The 21464-nt window shown below is 36.7% G+C and overlaps 1 protein-coding gene across 4 annotated transcripts in view; it reads right to left on the bottom strand.

Moving 5' to 3' along the window:
- LOC149849247 (uncharacterized) overlaps positions 1-21464 on the bottom strand; it is a 170938-nt gene that overhangs the window by 25675 nt on the left and 123799 nt on the right. For all 4 annotated transcript variants that reach the window (XM_089999149.1, XM_089999131.1, XM_089999139.1 and 1 more), the window contains 2 exons: positions 6008-6469; positions 5712-5807 (listed from right to left, as the gene is read on the bottom strand). In XM_089999149.1, the coding sequence (XP_089855275.1) occupies positions 5712-5807; positions 6008-6469 (558 nt within the window). The remainder of the gene's footprint in view (positions 1-5711; positions 5808-6007; positions 6470-21464) is intronic.

Consider the following 21464-nt stretch of genomic DNA (forward strand, 5'->3'; position numbering starts at 1 on the left):
TGATCTTCTGAAATTATATATATGCATGCTTTTATGAGATCTTATTTGAATCTTAGTTTTTCAAACTCGCTTTATTTAATATGCACGCATATGATTTAGTATTCTTGAGCATATATTGTTGGCATTTAGATGCTTTATTTGAACACTTCATGGTTATAAATGTCAAATCATGTTTGTATTTATTATTGAACTTTGTTTTGTTTCTCTTTGAAAAATTGTCAAATATTCTAAAATAATTTGAAATGGTGGTGTGCGTCATTCACAAGTATGATCTTAAAAGATTTTGCTTAACTTGAGTTTGAATTTTTTTTTCTTTCTTTACTCTTGATATATTCTTATGTGAAACCTAAAATAGATTATGAAGTATTAAAAATTATATGTGGTTAGAATCTTAATCATCATGGATACCTGGCTATTTTTGAATTTTCAATAAATAACTTTTATATTGATATATGATCCTTGTGAATGTCTTACATGCTGAATGGGATTACCTATTCATGCATAAGGTATTGGGCATGATTTCTTATGGGAATCATTCACTTTTATGAATGCCTTTTAAATATGATCTTTTTTAAAAATTATTAAAAATAGTTATGTTATTGAGTGTTTCTCTTGTTGGCCCTTTCGTGGTCATTGTTGTGTTATTTTTTAGTCTCATGGCTCTTTAATGAACATTATCTTACATGTTTTGCATGGGATTTAAATATTATAATTTTTTGCATACTTAGTTTTAATAAAATGTTAATTTGAGAATTATAAAATCCTTTTTTGTGTTTACCCTTTGTGGGTGTTATAAGTGTTTCACTCATGGTTCATTGTACTAATTGTCCATTATTGATGGACATGCTTGTTCGTAATTGAAAACTCATTGGTGGACATTTTAATATTTTATCTTGTCGTATGATTGCATGTTTTTACTAAAATTTATTTGCATCATGATACCTTACATGAGTTTTGAGTGTTATGTTTCTATTACATAATTATGATATTCAATAAAATATTACTTTTTATATTGTGAGCCTTCTTGTGTACCCCTTTGTGAGTTTTGTGAGAATGTTCTTTAGAGAACATGTTTTGTTTTTATCCACTTAATATTGGTTAATGTTTCGGTTCGTGATTGAAGGCTTTATAATTGCATTACTTAGGATTTCTTTGACTTGAAAATTATCGCCTTATCAATTCTTGTCCCTTGGAATGTGTCTTTCAAGGTTTTTATTATTTGGCTTTGTAAGTCCACTCTTTTTTTGATACATCCATTATTATTTGTTTGACCTTATCGAGGTGAGTTGTATGCACTTCTATGTTGTGAAACCAGAGTTAGTTGTTGAGGTGAGTTATGTGTGCACCTGTGTCTTCTTGACGATATAGATTGCCAAATTATTTGGCTTCTGACTAACAGTTGATTGACCTTTGGTTCTATGAGTATATTGTATTACTCATTTGTTTCTTGTACACCTCGATATTGTAGAGTCAAGGTTAGTCGTTGAGGTAAGTTATATGTGCACCTCATATCATCTTATCAGTCTAGATTCTCAGGGGTTGAGTAACATGTCATTTGCCTTGGGTCTGAATGATGGTTGATTGGGCTCTTAAGTCATTGTTGTTGAAAATTTGAGTTAGTCGTTGGGGTGAGTTGTGTATGCACCTCATGTCATCTTGTCAGTATTAGGTGATTTATCTCGGTTTCTATGAGTGCATTTTACCACTCATTTGTTTGTATAGCCATTGTTACTCTATTGGATGCTTGATATCTTGATTTTCTTGTGATGATAGTTATGTTTTTAGAACCATAGAATTTCCAAAGATTGTTAAAATCATTATTCTTATTCTACTTGATGGCATTAATTTGTTTTCATTACAAGCTCTCTTACCTCTTGTGTTTCCATCTGTTATGGCTCTTATTTAAGTGTCATTTTATATAGACAAGATGTAATATCTCGTAATTTTTCCTTCATTTTTAAATTCTAAAAGTATAATTTTAATTAAATAATTATATTTTTTTGAACTCTGAAATTGAAAATAATATAAAACGACATATACATGTTAATATATGTGAGCTAACATCAAATGGATCTGAACCTGATCCAGGATCCATTGACCGAGATCCATATATATACAGGGTTGGCATCCATACGGTGTAATAAGTGTCTTCCTTGGTATTTCACTGAAAGGATGGAAACTTTGGATGGTGGTCATAGGGGACCGTGAGGATATTGAACATCGTGTGCATTTGTTGTCCTTAAGAACCCGATATGTGATTCGCATTCCCAACCACAGTTGTAAAGAACTTTCAGTCACTTTGCCTAGGGGTGGTGTTGTTGACTCAGCTGTAGGTATTGGTATGCCAAAAAAGTGGCATCAATGGATGTAGATTTCCTTGATGTCCCGGTATTAGGTATAGATTTTTAATGTTCCGATGGATGGAGTGGATTCCTGATATCGGTCGGAGAATAAGTGTGGAACCCAGTAATTTAAAATACAAATTATGTGATAAGCTACTACTGAGAACTGCCTTGAACCTCAAAAATTTTTGTCGGTTGTTAAGAAAGTGGACATAAAAAATTAATGTGCATCAAGTAGGGACATGCATGCAAAAGAAAATATCGATTAATGAACTTAAAAGATATTTATGCATGTTGCACCAATTCATGCATCTTTAAATGTTTAATTTGGCATGAAATTTCTATTCGCTTATTCGAACTGCTTAGATGGTAAGTTTGTTCTGATGATATCTTACTTGTGAATCCTCTTAAACGTGTGATTGGCTTACTTTATGTTATTTTCTTACTGTTGGGAATTTAGAGTCTCATACGAGAACTTCGGTTCTTACCCAATTTCTAAAAATGTTTTCAGGTACTGAAGCGCCATGATGAAGGGACTGGCTGGCTGGAAGACACGAGGATTGTGGTCCGGGTTCTGACGTGCACTAGATAGCTAGATTTGATTTTGAAACAGTTTGGAATCTTATTGACATTATTTGATTAAGTAAATGAAATTTCAGTTTATGGTTTAAATTTATTTTATATTTGAAATGGTGGATGGGTTGTGAATATTAAATTTGTAATGTGCCCTGGTCATTGGGAGGTTTTGAGCAATTGTTTTAAAAAAACAAAAATTATTCACACTTTTTGTGTGTTTGTATTGCCCATATGTGGCATTGTGATTATTCTTTTGTTCTATTAGCTGATATACTTGTTTAAGTGTCATTTTATGTAGACAAGAAATGTTGGTTATTCACATTTTTTGTGTGTTTTTTAGCATTAGCTTATTCCAGTAGTTGATACACTTGTTTAAGTGTCGGTTTATATAGACAAGAGATGTATGTTTTTTAGCATTAGTGGCATTGTGATTATGCTCTTGTTCTAATAGTTGATACACTTGATTTTTGAGGCTTGGAGGTCTAGTGAGGAGAATGCTTGTGAGGGTCAAACTATTGTTGAAATTTGCAAATATCATTCCTTTTGTTGTGTGAGATTTTTAAAATCTCTGAAAGAAATTTCTAAACTTTTTCTACTTGTATGGAAAAATGTTTATTGATAAAATTTTAGTGATCTTATGCGTATTTTATTTTATATATATATATATATATATATATATATATATATTAAGATTGATGTTTGATCCTTTGTGCTTAAGCCCATTCTAGGTTGTGTGAATGAATTCTAATGGTTGTGATTTGTGAGTTCATTATTATTTGCATTAAATATTTGTTAATTGCATGATGGAAATATATGTGTTTCATATTAAATCTTGTTCACACTCTTGTATGCATGAATTTAATTATCTCCTCTTTTCTTGAGGGAACTTTTGAATTGTTATATTTTATATACATGTCTGTAATGATTTGTTATTTAATTTGAAATGTTTTTCTAAAAAAGCTTGGGATATTATTTATGAATAATTGTTTACCTCTTCTTTATGATTTATATGTCCTTTAGTTATCAAATCTCTTATGATAAATAGTTATGTTTTTCTTGAAAAAAATATGTTGATTTTGTGTTTATGATTTGATTTCATAATTCTTATCTTTCCTAACAATTATCTAATGTTTCTCTTGTTCAAAAATATATTTATTTTAAAAAACTTGATAACTATTGGGTTAGGATATTTTCTTTTGTGTAGTTAGAACCATTGTGTTGTTCCCTTTGCGGGTTCTTAAAAATATGATGGATTGAGAAAGAAATATCTTTGATGCATCATATCATGAAGATGAAAATAGTCGATGAAGGCGTTTGGGGACGATCACCAATGTAGACATTTGGAGACTTGTATTTACAAAATTCTCTAATACGACATAAAGATGGAGACTTTTAATGAAGATATTTGAAGACTTTGATCATTCCCGTTGATTCTTTTTGTATTTTCAAACTTTCGGTATATTATACCGGAAGTTTGAGGGGGAGTGTTAAGTTGTACATGTATATATATGTGTATATATATATATATCGTTCAGATTATACATATATTCATATATATGTATATATATTTTATTTATAATGATGTAATAGGTAAATACCCATTAAGGGTATTTTGGTTATTTCAATCCTTGTAATAGGTTATCTCCATTAGGGGCACATTAGTATTTTTACTTTATTCTTTTCTTTTTGTCCTTTTCTGTTTTTATAGGGACTATTCAGTCAAATACCAAGAGTTGTTGGATTCTTTTTTGAATAGTCAAGTAGAGTTTACTAATCAATAAAGTTGTTGGAACAGTCCATCAGTTATATTTATAACTGTTGGAACTTGGAACAGTTCAACAGCTCTATTGAGGTCTCCCTCTCTCTTGTATTGTATAAATAGGGGTTTTTATCCCATTTGATTTCCTAATGCTTCTATTAAGCATTTATGCTTAATAAGATGATTTTTTTTTATATCTTTGTATTCCTCTCTTTAGTTCTTTCATGTCATGAATGATAGTGCTTGTGTAGAGCCTTTGTGCTCTTATATTGAATCTTAGTTGGACTTGTGTATGTGCATGTGCTCTTTGTATTTATGATCTTATAAGCCCTTAGCTGCCCTAGTTTTGTATTTCCGCATATTTCATTACAGTTTCCTTTGTTGATTTCATAGAAATGCTTTATTTTCTTGGGCACATACAGATGAACATGGCATAAGTGGCAAATGAAAGTGAGCCACGCCTAATGAAAATGGGTAAAGTTTACTCTCCCATGCTGATAGCAGCATGGTGATCCCCCTTTTAACCTACTTTACACACCAGACACCCCCCCCCTTTTAACCTACTTTACACACAAGACACACCGCACCACATGTATGCAGATGCACACAGAAGCACACATTTGTGCATACACATGCATGCACAATCACATATAAGAAATGCTTTTGTCAGGTTAACTTTTATAAAGGCCACACCTTAAAAGCATTTTGTCCCCATATGTGTGTAAAACTAGCTCCATTCCAATAGCACAATTTTCATCAGACCAGTTATTTTTAATTGAATTGCCATATGGATGTTTGCAAGCAAATACCTCTTAAGTTATTCAAATGCATTGATTTTTTTCACAAGGAAAACAATGATCAGATGAAATTCTGGATATAAGCATTCTTATTTCACAAGCTTCAGAACAGGGCCATAGGTTTATTCATGTACTACCAAAAACAAACAGTCCAAGTAAGCACAAGAGTCCACCCAATACATCTACGATATCCTCAGCCACCTTATCTAAAACTTGATTTGCGTATAGAAATATAACCTTTTGGTGTGCACACCAAGGGTGAAAAACAACAGAGCAATCAGCCACTCTGCATTTAATGCATGAGCCTCCAGGTCGCTTGCAGATTGAGCAAACCTGAAATAGGGAATCCCAATGCGTTAGGCATATATTTTGACCAATCACTGTAAACACTGTTTAGTTTTGAGCACTATTCATCTGATATAAAAAGACTAGAAAAACCAGAAAAATCATGAGAAGACTCGAAACAAGTGATTTACAATTGGAAAGTTAGAGTCCAACAGTTAATCTGACTTGTAAGGCGAATGAGAGCACACCTTGTTCTTTTTTGGACATGCAACACCAGACACATCAAAAGCACTCATAGTATCAACATTAGGACACCTTGTCCCAGGCATCCACAGCCCACAGACCATATGCACCCACTGTTTAGCAGTTGGATCGAGAAAAGAATCAATTATGGCATTTTTCACAAGATCATTGTCGAGGTTAGAAATCCCAAAGTTACTCTTCTTCCCATGAAAACTGCTCTTCCTTTTCGCAACATCCATTGTTTTCATAATCTCGTTAACAGAAGATTCCTTGTTTCCAAGACTCTCAGCCATTGAAGTGCAACTCTTTATGACCACTTCACCATCCTTAAACTCAGAAAGTGAAATTGGAGTCACAGACTTCGATCTTTTCCCAACTTTCCAAGCCTGCAGCAAGCCTTTGACAATCTTCTGGCTTCTTAGAGCACGTGTCATGGCACCACCTTGATACCCACAAAGAACACAAACCTATAGATTGACAAGCCAGAAACATGTAAACAAAGAGTGAAAAAAGCTAAGAGCATGTATCTCTATTTAAGTTCTGGTAATAAAGAAAAACAGAATGAGTTATCAATCAAAAATCAAAGGCACCTTTAGTCAAGTAAAAAAAATGAAAAAACTTGTACATTATCTGTAATAACCTCATTTTTTGACATTAATTGTTTAAATTTATTTAAAAATAATAGGTATTTTTCTAAAGGTGGGCATGGGATCCGCATTTCGGATCCAGGATCCATATATATACGTATAATAACTTATATATATATATATATTTGAAAGAAAAATAATTAAGGATAATACAAATAATATTAAACATAATATATACATATATATATATATATAACCTGTTAATATGCAGACCCGCAGGTGGATCCACACTGCGAGACCTACGGATCCAAACCGCAGGCAAACCATGCATCCACGCTACAGCTGGGACCCGGACCCGGGCCACGCCCTGTTACTGATAAGTGTTATGAAAAAAAAGGAAAGAAGCCCAATAAGGGGCTGTCTGATAAAAGGGGCGTGTTAGGGTTCAGAACCCTAACACTTGCAAAATCGTAAAAAGGGAGGGGAGGTATGCGCAGCCACCCGAAGGGGGAGGAAACCTCCTCCCTTTTCGGGCACCCTCCTATATAGGGGGCTCTCCCGAACCCCTTCTCCTCCCACACCCCTTTTCCTCCCGCACGCTCTCTTTTTCCTTCTTGTGCTCTCTGGCACTCTCTCTCTCTCGCCTTCTCACTCTCCCTCTCGACCGGTGTCGCGGCAATGGAAACAACAGGGTCGACCGACCATCGGTAGCAACATCCTCACGGCGGTAGGAGCAACCGGAGCCAGCGAACCACCCTCTCTCGATAGCAACATCCTCCAGGATGTCGGAAAAGCTCAGAAAGGTAGGTCTTACTGCTATGTTTACTTGTTTGGGTATTGAGTGTGTTCAAGCAGTCGATGTGGGTTGCGAAGAAGCCCTAATTTGAATAGTAAGGGGAGATTTTGGGGCTTATGCTACCGAAAACCCCAAATCTCTGATTTGAGGGATTTCAGAATTTCAGAAGGAGGGTTGATTCAGAATGTTTACAGGCTATGGGGCTCAGATTTCAAAAGATTTCAGATTCTGACAGCCAAGAATCAAAAAAAAAAGGAGGGGTTTTGGTTTCGGGTTACGAGGGTTTTTGCAATGCATAGGTCTCAAGTATGCTGGTAGCATCGCTCAGCCCATTTATATGGGTTTAACCTGCGTGAATAAGGTTCTGCACATATATACACAGAAACTTTGGTTTTGGCATGAAAGGAAATTGGGATATCGGCCTGACATCCCGCGATTTACCTATTTTTAGGTTATAGGACTCCTCAGATATGCAGTTGGGTCCAACGACATACGATTAAGGAGATTGTTTTCTTTTGTGATGATTCTTTCTCTTTTTGTCACCCGATTCTAGGGTTATTTAGTGGTTTGGGTAATATCAAGATTGTAAGTTAAAGTTCTTGTTCAGACTCTTTGTTTATTTTTTTAGTTTCTCAGTTATGCACCATCTTTGTGTGTAATAACCATAATTTTTAAGCATTTATTTTAAATATATTAGGATATATGGGTGATTTGGGCCTGGGATCCAGTTTAGGATCCAAGACCCATAGAGGGGTATTTATGCTTAAATAATGGAGTTATATTAAAATAATATTAATATTAGTAATAAAATAGAAATATACATATATATATATTAAGCGAATTCGAGGATCCACAGTTGGATCCACTTGGATCCAACTTACGGATCCATATTGATGGGGGTTAAAATTTTATGTATAGTGTGAAATTAAAATTTTATAAAAAAATTTTATTTTTTAAAACCTATCCGAGGATCCATAGTTGGATCCATTCGGATCCAACTTGTGGATCCATATAGATTGGGGCCGGGTTACGGGTTCGGACCCGAGCCCCACCCCATATAACAGCCTTTTTAAATGAAAAGGGCAACCCGATAAGGGTTGCCCGATATGTTTAAACAGGAAAGGAAAGGGGGGGAAGGGGGGGTTACGCAGGGCGTAACCGACCCCCCCCCCCCCCATCTCGGCTAAGAAGGAGGGGGCTTGGGGCTGATAAAGGGGGGAGTGGAGAGGGGGTCTCGCCCTCTTTACTCAGTCCCCATCTCTCTCTCTCTCGTCTCTCCCTCTCGTTTTCGTGCGCTCCGGAAAAGAGGTGGTCGCCGGCGAACTTCGGCCACCAGCAACCACCACAGGCCACGACACGCACCCTCGATCACGGCACCAACGTGGAGCGACACCAGCAGCTTGGCCTTCGCGTCTCCAACCTTCGATCGCCGGGAAATCATCGGAAAAAAAAAAGGTATGGTACTTCTAACGATTTTGGGTGAGGGATCAAACCTGAGTTCGATTCCGGGTAGTGATCTGAGGGGAGGGTTTCGTAATGCCGGAGAAATTCTGAGGATTTGGGGTTTCTGTCAACCCTATTTCGGAACCCTAGTTGATTTGTTGGGGGTTTAATATTTTTTGGTTAAGGGTTTTAGATTTGGGGATGATTGACTAAAACCCCAATTTAGTCGAAATTGAGATTGACAGTTTATTTCGATTTGAGTGGGGGGGATTGTATTTCGATTCCTTGAAAATATATGTACGCTATGAGGTATCGGATGGCCCCAGTTGTAGGGTTTTCAATTTCTTGTTAATTTGATGATGCTAACTCCTTTAATGATTGATTCTCAATGTTTTAGCATTTTATGTGATATAATGTGGTTAAATTAAATTAGATGTCAATAAAATGTGCTCTTTTAATCAAAGAAAATGATGTGTTATGTGAGATTAGGGGCTTATCCTCATACACAAAGTGGATGGGTGTCTAGTGCCTGCGTGCACATGTGAGGTATGCATATGTTGTGCACGGGTGCATGCTTGGGCATTTACAATGTGTGTTATTGGTAGACTTAGGTCTGAACACTTATGTGTTAGTTACACTTATCAAACTTGATTTCTAATCAAGTCCGTATATGCATACTCTCTTGTGATATTGATCAGCCATATAAATGGGTGCTAAATATTAATCTGAACCTGATATTAGCTACTTGTATTTGGACGAGTGTGTTGTTTGTAATTCTTGAAAAAAAAAATTACATATATGAGATGCTCTTAAAACAATATGGGTTACACTCAGATTTGCTCTTAGCTGAACCATGTGCAATCAATGCCTTTGATGTCAAATCCAAAGTGTTGTTTTTAAACTGTAAGTCATTTTATGTATAAAATTTCTTTTTCAGTGTTCATTTGACTACAGTAGTCTTGATCAATTGTTTTATACTCAGTGGCATTACCTATGTTAAATTTTAGTTTAGACATGTTGTGTGTGTTAAATCCACAGGGGCTGATTTATGTTAAAGTTTGGTTTAGACATACTGTGTGTGTTAAAACCACAGGGGCTGAATTATGTTAAAGTTTGGTTTAGACATACTGTGTGTGTTAAATCCACAGGGGGCTGAGTTATGTTTAGGCGTGTTGTGTTCTATGGACATGAATGAGTTTCATCAGTCTATGTTCTGAAAGTTGATGTTGAATTTAGTTTTGGTCTGGGAATGTGCAATTTGATGAATATGTAAAGTTTCACATGTACACGCACACTCAAAAGAAATGTGCATATATGTATATGATGTAGGTACCGCACATAGTGAAAATACATATGATTGAGTAATTTCATGTACATGTGGGTTTATATTTGCATGAATACACATGTGTTTGACATTTTGGCTTAGTGTATGAATAAACACTACTTTGGTTGTATTATGTGATGCATCGATGGCCTAAATGGACCATCACTGGCCTGGAGAGCCGTGAGTTTGGTTTTCTTTCACATATGTTTTAAATGCATCACTTAAACCACATAAGATGGTTTGGCACATTACTACACTGTTCTAGTGGTTTATACGGGCTAGAGTCCCGAATGGGTCCCTGCAAGGGAGGATGCGGGGTTTTCACTTTACTTTTGCATATGGTGTTGCAAACTTAAAGAATAATCTTTAATAAAATATAAAGAATAAGAACAGTGTAATATACATTCTGGGATATCTCATCTGGAGTATGAGAATCTTGGATATCCGGTCTTGGGGAGACTGTGAGGATACAAAAACTCCGTGTGCGTGAATTTGTCCCCAGAACCCGATATTGAGGTTCTTCTCTTGGCCACGGTTTTAGGGAGAGTCTGCCACTTTACCCGGAAGTGGTGTGTTAGTCACATCTGTGAGTTTATGGTAACAAGGAAGTGGCACTTGTGGGCATGGGGTGTCCCTTGTGTCCCCGACATTAGATGTGGAGGTCTAATGTTCCGATGGATGGTGTTGTTTCCTGATATCGGTCGAGGGCTAAGTTGGAACCCAGTAATAAAATACAAATTGTGTGTTAAGCTACCTTGGGAACCTACTTGACCTCGGGGTTCGTACCCGTTTGGTGTATCCGCGGGCCACGGTAATTAAAAAGAGGAACTTAAAGTTGCGTGCATTTAATAGGGCATGCATATGAAAAGATGGAACTTAAATGAAAGATAACAGAAGAAATCATGCATTGCACATAATCATGCATTTTTCTGTTATGCATTAGATCATGCATGTTTGAATCATACTTGATATCATGACATGAGTTGGTAGTAGCATATGATTTACTTTTTGAAATCATGCTGCAAGGTTTAATTATTTAGTTCTTGATATATGTACTGTTTTATTGTTCTTGACTAATGGGTATATGCAATTATTGGTAGTTATGGATAAATTGAATGTTGAAAATTTTATATCTGCACTCACTCAAATCTATGCATGAAATCTTATCCATGTTCTTTCTCTCACCTGGTTTCTTTAGAAGTAGCTGTGCTCAGAATTTCGGTTCTGACACCCTACTTTGTTGGTTTTTCACAGGAAATGGTGAACCGTGAAGTTGGACATGCATCTGGGGATGGATGAGTTATACTTGGGCTTGTCAGCTTCAGTAGAGGACATAATGGCTCTTTCTTTTGTCTTTTAGTTATTTTAATTTATGCAATTGTTACTTTACTTTCAGTTGAAGAAAACCTTGTCTTTGAAATTTTCTTACTCATTAATAAAAGAGTTTTAATTGGTTGATATGGATGATAATTGCAACTTCGTTTGTGGTGGTTGGGCTATCCAATGGAAAGTGGAACTGTGAGGACCCCAGATCTCTAGGAAGGTTTCCGCAACTTCTAGAAAAAAAAATATTCCGCATTTTTAAAGGGTCTGGATTAGGGTCGTTACATTGTGAGACTGATCAACCATAGGTAGCGTGTGCGTGCACCAGCATACATCATTGGAACTTGTTGCTGCTATTCTTGTGCGGGTTGTGATTGTTAGCCTGTGATCATGTCCCGACCCATTTGGAGATTTTATTAAAATTTTGGTATAAGTAAAGTCTATGGGAAATCCATCTGACAGTAAAATTTCAGAATATGTGGGCCTATGATTTGCTTGGTATTGAAATTAAGAAATAAGAACGAAATTTCTGCTCATACTTTTGCTACACACACTATTGTACATACACAAAAGTAGATATGTGTTATAATGAAATGAAAACTGCGCATTTTCTGAAGTGTTCGGCCGACAACCCCCACTTGAGCCGTTCTTCGCCATCGGCATCCCTGAGTTTTCCCTCCAAAGCATCGGTTTAAAGGTACGGGTTTTTTCTTTTGAATCATGTGAGAAATCGAATACCGATTTGATTTCCATGCAATATTTAGTGCAAATCCATGGTTAAAGAGTGATTTTATGTGTTCACTCTAGATTACATGGATGAGGATTCATAGATCCTCTTTTATATGGGTGTTTTCGGTTCTTTACACATAAAAATTCTGTGTATGGGGTTTTGTACCAAAACGGACTCATATTGGGTTATGATCGAGATTTATTTCTATTTGTTATGATCAAGATTTATGCTTGTATATATATACCTTAATCTGCGTTTTTTGTCGTTGAATTGGGTTCATGTTGGATATAGTTTGAATGACTTGATCGATGCTTATGAAACTGATTTTTTTTAGGTACAGTTAAGATCAATGCTTAGGTGGTGATTAGCTTTGCAAAATTGTTTTCAAGTTCATTGACTCAGCAAATTGCATATGGCTATATACAAATTCTCATATGAAAAGTGTTCATGTTATCCCCTGGTTTACATGTGTTAAAGATTTAGTTTTTCTTTCTACTCATGTGAATGTATGAACATGTGCATGTATTGAAAACATGGATCATGAAAGTTTATTGTTATTGCACTCGCATGCTTATATACTTGTATGCATGTTTTGCTAGAGGTGAATCAAGGAAAGAATGATATTTCTCTTGTGCTTACAATCGACATGTTATACTTGATTAAGACATTAGTGCAAGGTTGCTTGCATATGCATGTGCATACATGTAATTGATGTATTTTGGCACGTACCTCATGGCGTGCGTGTTCACATATTTTAATTGGAATTGGTTAATGAATAAAATATGCATTTGACTTGGGTATGCATCCGAATTGAACAAAGACATGCTTATGAATATTTTTGTGGCATACACATGATACATGTTTGCATTTCTGAATGTGCATATAACTTTCCAGAATGTGTGGTGTGCATGTATTTTGGTTCTCGAGACATGTCAAGATTTGAAATTATTTATATGCTTTGACTTGATGTGACGTGCTTAAGCATCATACTATATGAAGTTTATTTCAAATGCATGTGCATATATGCATTGATGTGTGTTTCGCATGTACATAAATGCATGAGTTGTTCACTTGTCCCAATTGAGATGATTCATGAGTGAATGCATGTATGTGGAATGATTTTGTGAAGGCACATGCACATGAATGGTGAACACATGCATATGAATGTGACATATCATGCACATGGTTAAATTGACATATATAAATATGCATTTGGAAGCATGATTGCAAGTTGTTATGGTTTTTGCGTATGATGCATCGATGGTCTAAATGAATCGTCATAGACCTTTAGAGCCCTTTGGTTGCTCTTTCTTTAATTATTTAAATGCATCGCAAAAATCACATTTATATTATGGTTTTAATTGCGTTATTCTATTGTTGTCATGGGTGGTAGACCGTGAAGAGCTGCGCATGCTGATTTGCAAGCTTATGGTTGCATGTTGATTTACAAACTTATGTTATTAATTTTACATGTTGATTTGAAAATGTAAAAGATATGAATTAATAACAAGATAAAAAGAAAGTAAAGAACAGTGTAATTTATGTTTCTTTGATGTCCCGTCTTTAATGTAGGAATCTTGGATATTGCGGTTTTGGAGAAACCGTGAGGATACAAAAACTCCGTGTGCGTTGTTGTTACCCCTGAACCCGATATTGAGGTTCTTCGCCTGGCCACGGTTTTAGGGAGAGTTTGTCACTTTGCCTGGAGGTGGTGTGTAGATACAGCTGTTGTTTTGGTATACCAAGAAAAGTGGCACTTGTGGATGCTGATGTTTCAGGTATCCCCGACATTAGATGTTATTTTTTAATGTTCTGATAGATGGTGTTATTTCCTGATATCGGTCGAAGGCTAAGTTTGGAACTATAAATTGTGTGTTAAGCTACCTTGGGAACCTAACTTGACCTCGGAGATTTTACCCGTTTGGTGTATCCGCGGGCAACGACAATTAAAAAAGAGGAACTTAAATTGTATGCATTTAACAGGGCATGCATATGGAAAAGGAAACTTGAATGAAAGATAATGAAATGTTCATGCTTTGCGCATAAATCATGCATATTCCTGCTAAACATTAGAACATGCATATTTTATCTGTTCCCTTAATCGTTACATGATGGTGAATGCATGAGGTTTAATTTCTAATGTATGCTAAATGTCCTGCTTATTTAAATTGTGATCCATGCTATTGCTTAATGACTTTTTATACTTAAAAATTATTCTCTATTGCATAAATGCTTAATTGAAATTATGAAGTTGTCATAATTGCTTTCCTCTAAATGATTGCATGAAATCTTATTTGTATTCGTTATGCTCACTTGTTTCATTAGAAGTACCTAGGATCAGGATTTCGGTTCTGACACCCTACTTCTATGGTTTTTTGCAGCCGCAAGTGATCAGTGAAGCGACTGGTTTCTAAGAGAGTTACGAGTGTCACATTCTTGCTTGACGGTTCACAGAGGGATAGTGTGGCTCAATTTTTCATTATTTACTTTTATATCATTTAAATAACTCTGATATGTCTCTTGAAATTATTGCTTAAACATTCTTTCTTTCAAATAAATGAATAATGATTTGGTTTGGTATGGATGATAAGTGTAAGCTCTATTGTGGTATGTGTAGTTATCCAGTTGGGAGTGAAAATGTAAAGGCCCCGGATCTCTGAAAATATTTTCGCATTTGTTAAAAAAAAAAATCGCATTTTCAAGGGGTATGAGTTAAGGTCGTTACATTATCAGAGAGAGAGAGAGAGAGTCTACTTTAAGAATTCTTGTTCATTCATCACCTACCCATGCAGATAATGGCTCACTTCTTCCTGATCCAAGTAACAGCAATACAAGTCATAGTATAGTTATTCTATCCTAGCTTCATTTGACATTAAAGAGCTTTTGAAAGAAGGTTTCCCCATTTCATCCCATAATAGTATGAATGACATGAGAGTGCAGTTACTCTATCTAGACCAGAAAGAACATAAAAAAGAGTACAGAACCAAATCAGTGTATAGGGACAGAAAAGCACACACCTGCATAAACTTTGACACTACGAGGACATATCGTTATGAAAACAAACTCACATATATGTGGAGCTCTAAAGTTCAAAAGCACACAATAAAGCTGCATAGAATCAACCATAAATTGCAACTTGTGCATTTCTCTCTCCATGAGAAATACAAGAGGGTGAAAAAAGGTGTTGCTAAGTCCAAGACAGCACCATGTATTCTCAAGTACACAAAAGATAAGGTCTAAAAGTGTAATAACCCAAAATTTTGAGTAATTTTATGCATATTGAGTCCAAGATCCATTACCGGATCCAAAAGAATATATAATAAAAGATTTGGGTAAATGGGGTTTGGATCCATATTGGAGCCAACCAGATCCAATTTATGGATCCATTACCCAAATTCAGGTGGATCCATGTGGATCTGTCAAATGGCTGCCAACTCGGATCTGTAATGAAATGGTGGTCTTCAACAAATGCACGAATAACTCACAAACAAGTGTCTATTGGAGACACTACAAGCATGACCCTTAAAAGGGTATAAAAGGAAGAACACTTGAAAAATAAATAATACTTTATTAATGAACAAAATGTTTAAGAAGCATAGTCATTTACATTGAAGGGGTTCACCCCTATATATACAAAAAAGTGGAAGAGAGAGGAGAGCTCATTTTGAGCTCTCCAAAAGAGACGTTGGAAGTCCAACGTCTCTTAATATAGCTGTTGGAGTACAGTCCAACAGCATTTATTATAGCTGTTGGACTACAGTCCAACAGCTATTTGCACAGAGGAACTTGACTGGATCAAATATCTAGTTTTTATTGAACTAGATGCTAAAAAAGAAAATAAAGAAAAATAGAAAAAGAAAATAATAAAAGAAAATATAATAATATTAAATAATATATATATTACAGTTTACATTTTAACACTCCCCCTCAAACTTACGGTACAATGAGCGAAAGTTTGTCTAAGAGGAAGTGAAATCTGGGAGCAGCGAGAGGCTTGGTAAAGAAGTATGCTAATTGATATTCTGATGTAACATATGGCAGATCAATGGTTCCATGTAAGTATTCCTCTCTGACATAGTGACGGTCCATCTCAATGTGTTTAGTGCGCTCATGGAATGTCCGGTTGCTTGCAATGTAGATCGCACTTTTGTTGTCACAGCACATCTTTGAAGCTTGTGTTGCTTTAGCTCCCATATCCGCTAGCAATCGTCTGAGCCAAACAACCTCCATAGTGGTGGTTGCCATGGCCCTGTATTCAACTTCGGTGGAGGAAAGAGAGACTTTCTGCTGCTTCTTGCACCTCCACGAAATTAAGGTTTCACCTAGGAACACACAAAAACCAGTAGTTGAATGTCTATTATTAGGATCACCTCCCTAGTCAGCATCAGTATATGCAATTAAATTTAATGAAGATGAAGCAGACAAGAAGAGTCCTCGTGAAAGAGAGGATTTTAAGTATCTAATAATACGCAAAATTGCTCCCATGTGCACGGAGGTGAGAGCATGCTGAAACTGACTGGCTGTATGAATTGCATGAGTTATATCTAGCCTAGTAATGGAAAGATAAGAAAGAGCTCCAACAAGCTGTCTATAAGGAGTAGGATCATCAAGAAGTTCTCCATCATCAATTTTCATTTTAACATTGACAACTTCTGGAGTGTCTACTTTTTATCATCTATAATTCCAGACCTGGAAACGATATCAAGAGCAAATTTAGATTGAGATATCAAATACCCCCGAGAGGAATAAGCAACTTCAATGCCTAAAAAATATCTTAATAAACCTAAGTCAGTCATTTCAAAGTGAGTTTTAAGAAGAGATTTGATATTTGCAACTCCCTGTTTGTCGCCTCCGGTGATGATCATATCGTCCACATAGAGAAGAAGAATAATGATGCATGCATCAGATTTCTTAACAAACAAAGCAGTGTCAGTTAAACAAGGTTGAAAACCAATATCAAGCATAACATGACTAAATCGGTCATACCAGGCTTTTGGAGCCTGTTTAAGACCATAAAGAGCTTTTTCTAAACGAAGAGCTTTACCCTTAGAAATACTAATACCAGGTGGGGCTTCCATGTATACTTCTTCAACGAGATTCTCATTCAGGAAAGCATTTTTGACATCTAATTGAAAGATAGGCCATGTTCTAATGGAGGCCAAGGCTATTAAAGTTCTAACAGTGGTCATACGGGCCACAGGAGCAAATGTTTCTTCATAATCGATGCCATACTCTTGGGCATATCCTTTTGCTACTAAATGGGCCTTATATCTTTCCAGGGTCCCATCACTTTTGGTTTTGACTTTGTATACCCACCTACAACCTATAGGTTTCTTACCCGGAGGGATATCTTGTATCGTCCAAGTATTGGCCTTTTCTAGTGCATCCAATTCTATTTTCATGGCTTCTATCCATTCTATATGATTTTTGGCTTGAGAATAGGATGATGGTTCAACATATGATTGTATTAATGTAATGGCGGCCCTATACGTGTGTAATGACCTCAATTTTGATAATTAGTTATTCAAATTTATTTGAAAATAACAGGTGTTTTTCTAAATATGGGCCTCGGATCCATTACCGGATCCATAAGAGAATGCGTAAATAACCCACAATGGGGTATTAAAACTATACTAATAATATTTAAATAAATAATTAATAGTTTTTATAAGGAGAAAAAATTAAATAAAATTTAGTATATAGGGTCGGACACACAGTTGGATCCACGGATCCAACTAAGGACCTGGCACTCATGGGCGAAACCGGGTCCATTATTAAAATGGACCCAGCGTCGCGGGTCACGGGCTCGGACTCGGACCCGATTTCACTTATTAAGGGGGGGGGCGTGAAACAGACGCCTGATTCTTGTTTTCAAGAATGGGGAAAACAGAAGGGGGAGGGGGGTTACGCAGGGCGTAACCAACCCCGCATCTCGCCGATAAAGGGGGGAGTGGAGAGAAGGTTTTGCCCTCTCCACTCAGTCTCTCTCTTTCTTCACCCATCTATCTCGTATCTCTCCCTCGTCCCTCTCTTTTTCTGTCTGTATGTGTGCGTCGGAGGGTAGAAGATCGTCGGCGAGCTGCGACAACCCACATCCACCATCGCCGACCTCCAGCGAGCTCCCTGTCACGGCAGCAGCAAGGAGCAACTCCAGCAGGCCCTACCCACGCGACTGCAGCCTCCAATCGCCGGAAAAGCTTCAAAGAGGTACGGTGCTCCTTGGAATCGGGGTGAGGAATCGAACCTGGGTTCGATTCCATGAGTGGATTGAGGGGAGGATTTGGGGATTGGCTGTTTACCCCATTTCGAAAACCCAAACGATTTGGGGATTTACTGTACCTAACCCTAAACCGAAACAAATCCAGCCCAAATCGATTTGGGGATTTTTCTGCCTAACCCTACCTTGCAAAATTCCTAACTCAAATCGATTTGGGGTTCGATTGTGGTATCGGATTAGCCCCAGTCGTGGGGTTTCCGATTTCCCGAAATGGACAACCCCAGGTTTGGGGGTTTCCTATTTGGGGACTCGATGAACCTAATTGCGGAAGTGTGGGGTCGATTTGTGATAAAAAGGAGATTATTGTGCATGTAAATGAATCTATAAAAAAAGGGAAACTGATTGTTTTCTTGTTGTGGTTTTGGTTGCTATTTAAATTAAATTTTTGTTTGGGTATAGTATGCTTGGAATATTGTTCTTGGTTTGGAATCGTACTTCTAGGTCTGATTCATGGCAGGGGCATTAGTTGTAGTGGTTTCCTTTATTGAAGAGGGGAGGGTGTCGGGCGTGTCCCTAAGTTGGACTGTTATGGTCCAGTCCAGACTGATTTCTGCCTAGGATTTAAAATGGGCATCCCTGTCAGGTGGGGCTGCGGGTTTCTTTTGTTCTTGGGCTGATACATGATATTTTGTATCTCTCCTGAGTGAAGCCTGTTAAGGGAGGATCGGCAATTATGGACATAAGTAAGCTTGTTTTTATGCATACAGAAGGATCACTTTGATGGTGATTAGACCTGTGAAAGCGCTGTCAAACTCAGCCGACATGGATCGGCTGAGTATGGAGTGGGATGGAGTAATATATATATATATATATATATATATATATATATATATATATATATATATATATATAAGTATATTTTCTTTCCACTTGTACAAGATATGTATATATAAGTATATTTTTGTCACAGGTTCTCTTAACTTATATATGTAACACTTCCTTCTGGGTAGACATGTATTTGCACTCATAATGGTTGATTCTTTGTTAATCATACTCATCATGATAGGTTGATAGAAATGCTCATGCATGAAAATTATTGTATGATATTGAAATTTGGGTGGAACCCTGCCAAGCCCAGCCGAATGGTGTTGGACTATATTTTTACAAAGGAAAATATAATAAATGTTATTCCCTTAACTTGTTCATGCTTGTGGACAAAGGACAGGTCGATTGAATCCTTGTTCATGTATAGTATGGCTCATATGGAAGCTTAGCTTAGCACTTTAATTTTTCAGAATACTAGTTAATCGTGTTAGACCTGGCTACTTGCATACAGGTGAATGAAAATGCTAATATGCTTAGACTTGATTTGTTGTGCTTGATTTGGATATCGTTGTCTAGTTGTTTTCATGGGCATGAGCAATCATGAAACTAATGCTTTATTGCTTGAATCCACATGCATGGGTATTCACATGATATAATAAAAATTTAATCAAAAAAATGACAACATACACTTTGGTATAAATATGTGAATCCTTGCACATGAATCTTTGAAACCATGCTTGTGAGTGTTGTTGTTTCATGTCCATGGTTATATTAGCATATATGGATGTGCATTTGGAAACACTTGTCGTGGAGGTTTATGCTTTCACTTGACGGTTATGATTATGGTACGCATGAGTGTGAGCATGATTCAATCATTAGTAATTCTTCTTGGGCATGAATGCTTGATTCATTATGTAAAATGGTACATGAACACTCACTCAAAAGAAGACATGGATTTGGTTAACGCCCATATGTGATGTAGGTAACACACATTGAAAATGCATATGAATGCATTATGACATGCATATGTTCGGGTGTATGATTGCATAAGTGCACATGCTTTTGGTACTATTGGCCTAGTGTTACGAATGAAACACTAATTTGGTTTTGTGATGTGGTGCATTGATGGCCTAAATGGACCATCATCGGCCTGGAGAGCCGTGGGTTTGGTTTGCTTTCACATATGTTTTAAATACATCACTTGAACCACATAAGATGGTTTGGCACATTACTACACTGTTCTAGTGGTTTATACGGGCTGGCGTCCCGAATGGGTCCCCGCAAGGGAGGATGCGGGTTTTCACTTTACTTTTGCATATGGTGTTGCAAACTTAAAGAATGAACTTTAAATAAAAATATAATGAATAAGAACAGTGTAATATACTTTCTGGGATATCTCATCTAGAGTATGAGAATCTTAGATATCTGGTCTTGGGGAGACTGTGAGGATACAAAAACTCTGTGTGTGTTGTTGCCCCTGAACCCGATATTGAGGTTCTTCTCCTTGCCACGGTTTTAGGGAGAGTCTGCCACTTTACCCGGAAGTGGTGTGTTAGTCACATCTGTGAGTTTATGGTACCAAGGAAGTGGCACTTGTGGGCGTGGGGTGTCCCTTGTGTCCCCGACATTAGATGTGGAGGTCTAATGTTCCGATGGATGGTGTTGTTTCCTGTTATCGGTCGAGGGCTAAGTTGGAACCCAGTAATAAAATACAAATTGTGTGTTAAGCTACCTTGGGAACCTACTTGACCTCGGGGTTTGTACCCGTTTGGTGTATCCGCGGGCCACGGTAATTAAAAAGAGGAACTTAAAGTTGCGTGCATTTAATAGGGCATGCATATGGAAAGATGGAACTTAAATGAAAGATAACAGAAGAAATCATGCATTGCACATAATCATGCATTTTTCTGTTATGCATTAGATCATGCATGTTTGAATCACTCTTGATATCATGACATGAGTTGGTAGTAGCATATGATTTACTTCTTGAAATCATGCTGCAAGGTTTAATTATTTACTTCCTGATATATGTATTGTTTTACTATTCTTGACTGGTGAGCACATGCAATTGTTGGTAGTTATAGATATTTGAATGTTGCAAATTTTATATCTGCACTCACTCAAATCACTGCATGAAATCTTATCCATGTTCTTTCACTGCATGGTTTCTTTAGAAGTAGTTGTGCTCAGAATTTCGGTTCTGACACCCTACTTTGT

Source organism: Nuphar pumila, chromosome 1 (genome assembly GCF_984573655.1).
Source record: "Nuphar pumila chromosome 1, dmNupPumi1.hap1.1, whole genome shotgun sequence".
In the NCBI taxonomy this organism is placed as follows: Eukaryota; Viridiplantae; Streptophyta; class Magnoliopsida; order Nymphaeales; family Nymphaeaceae; genus Nuphar; species Nuphar pumila.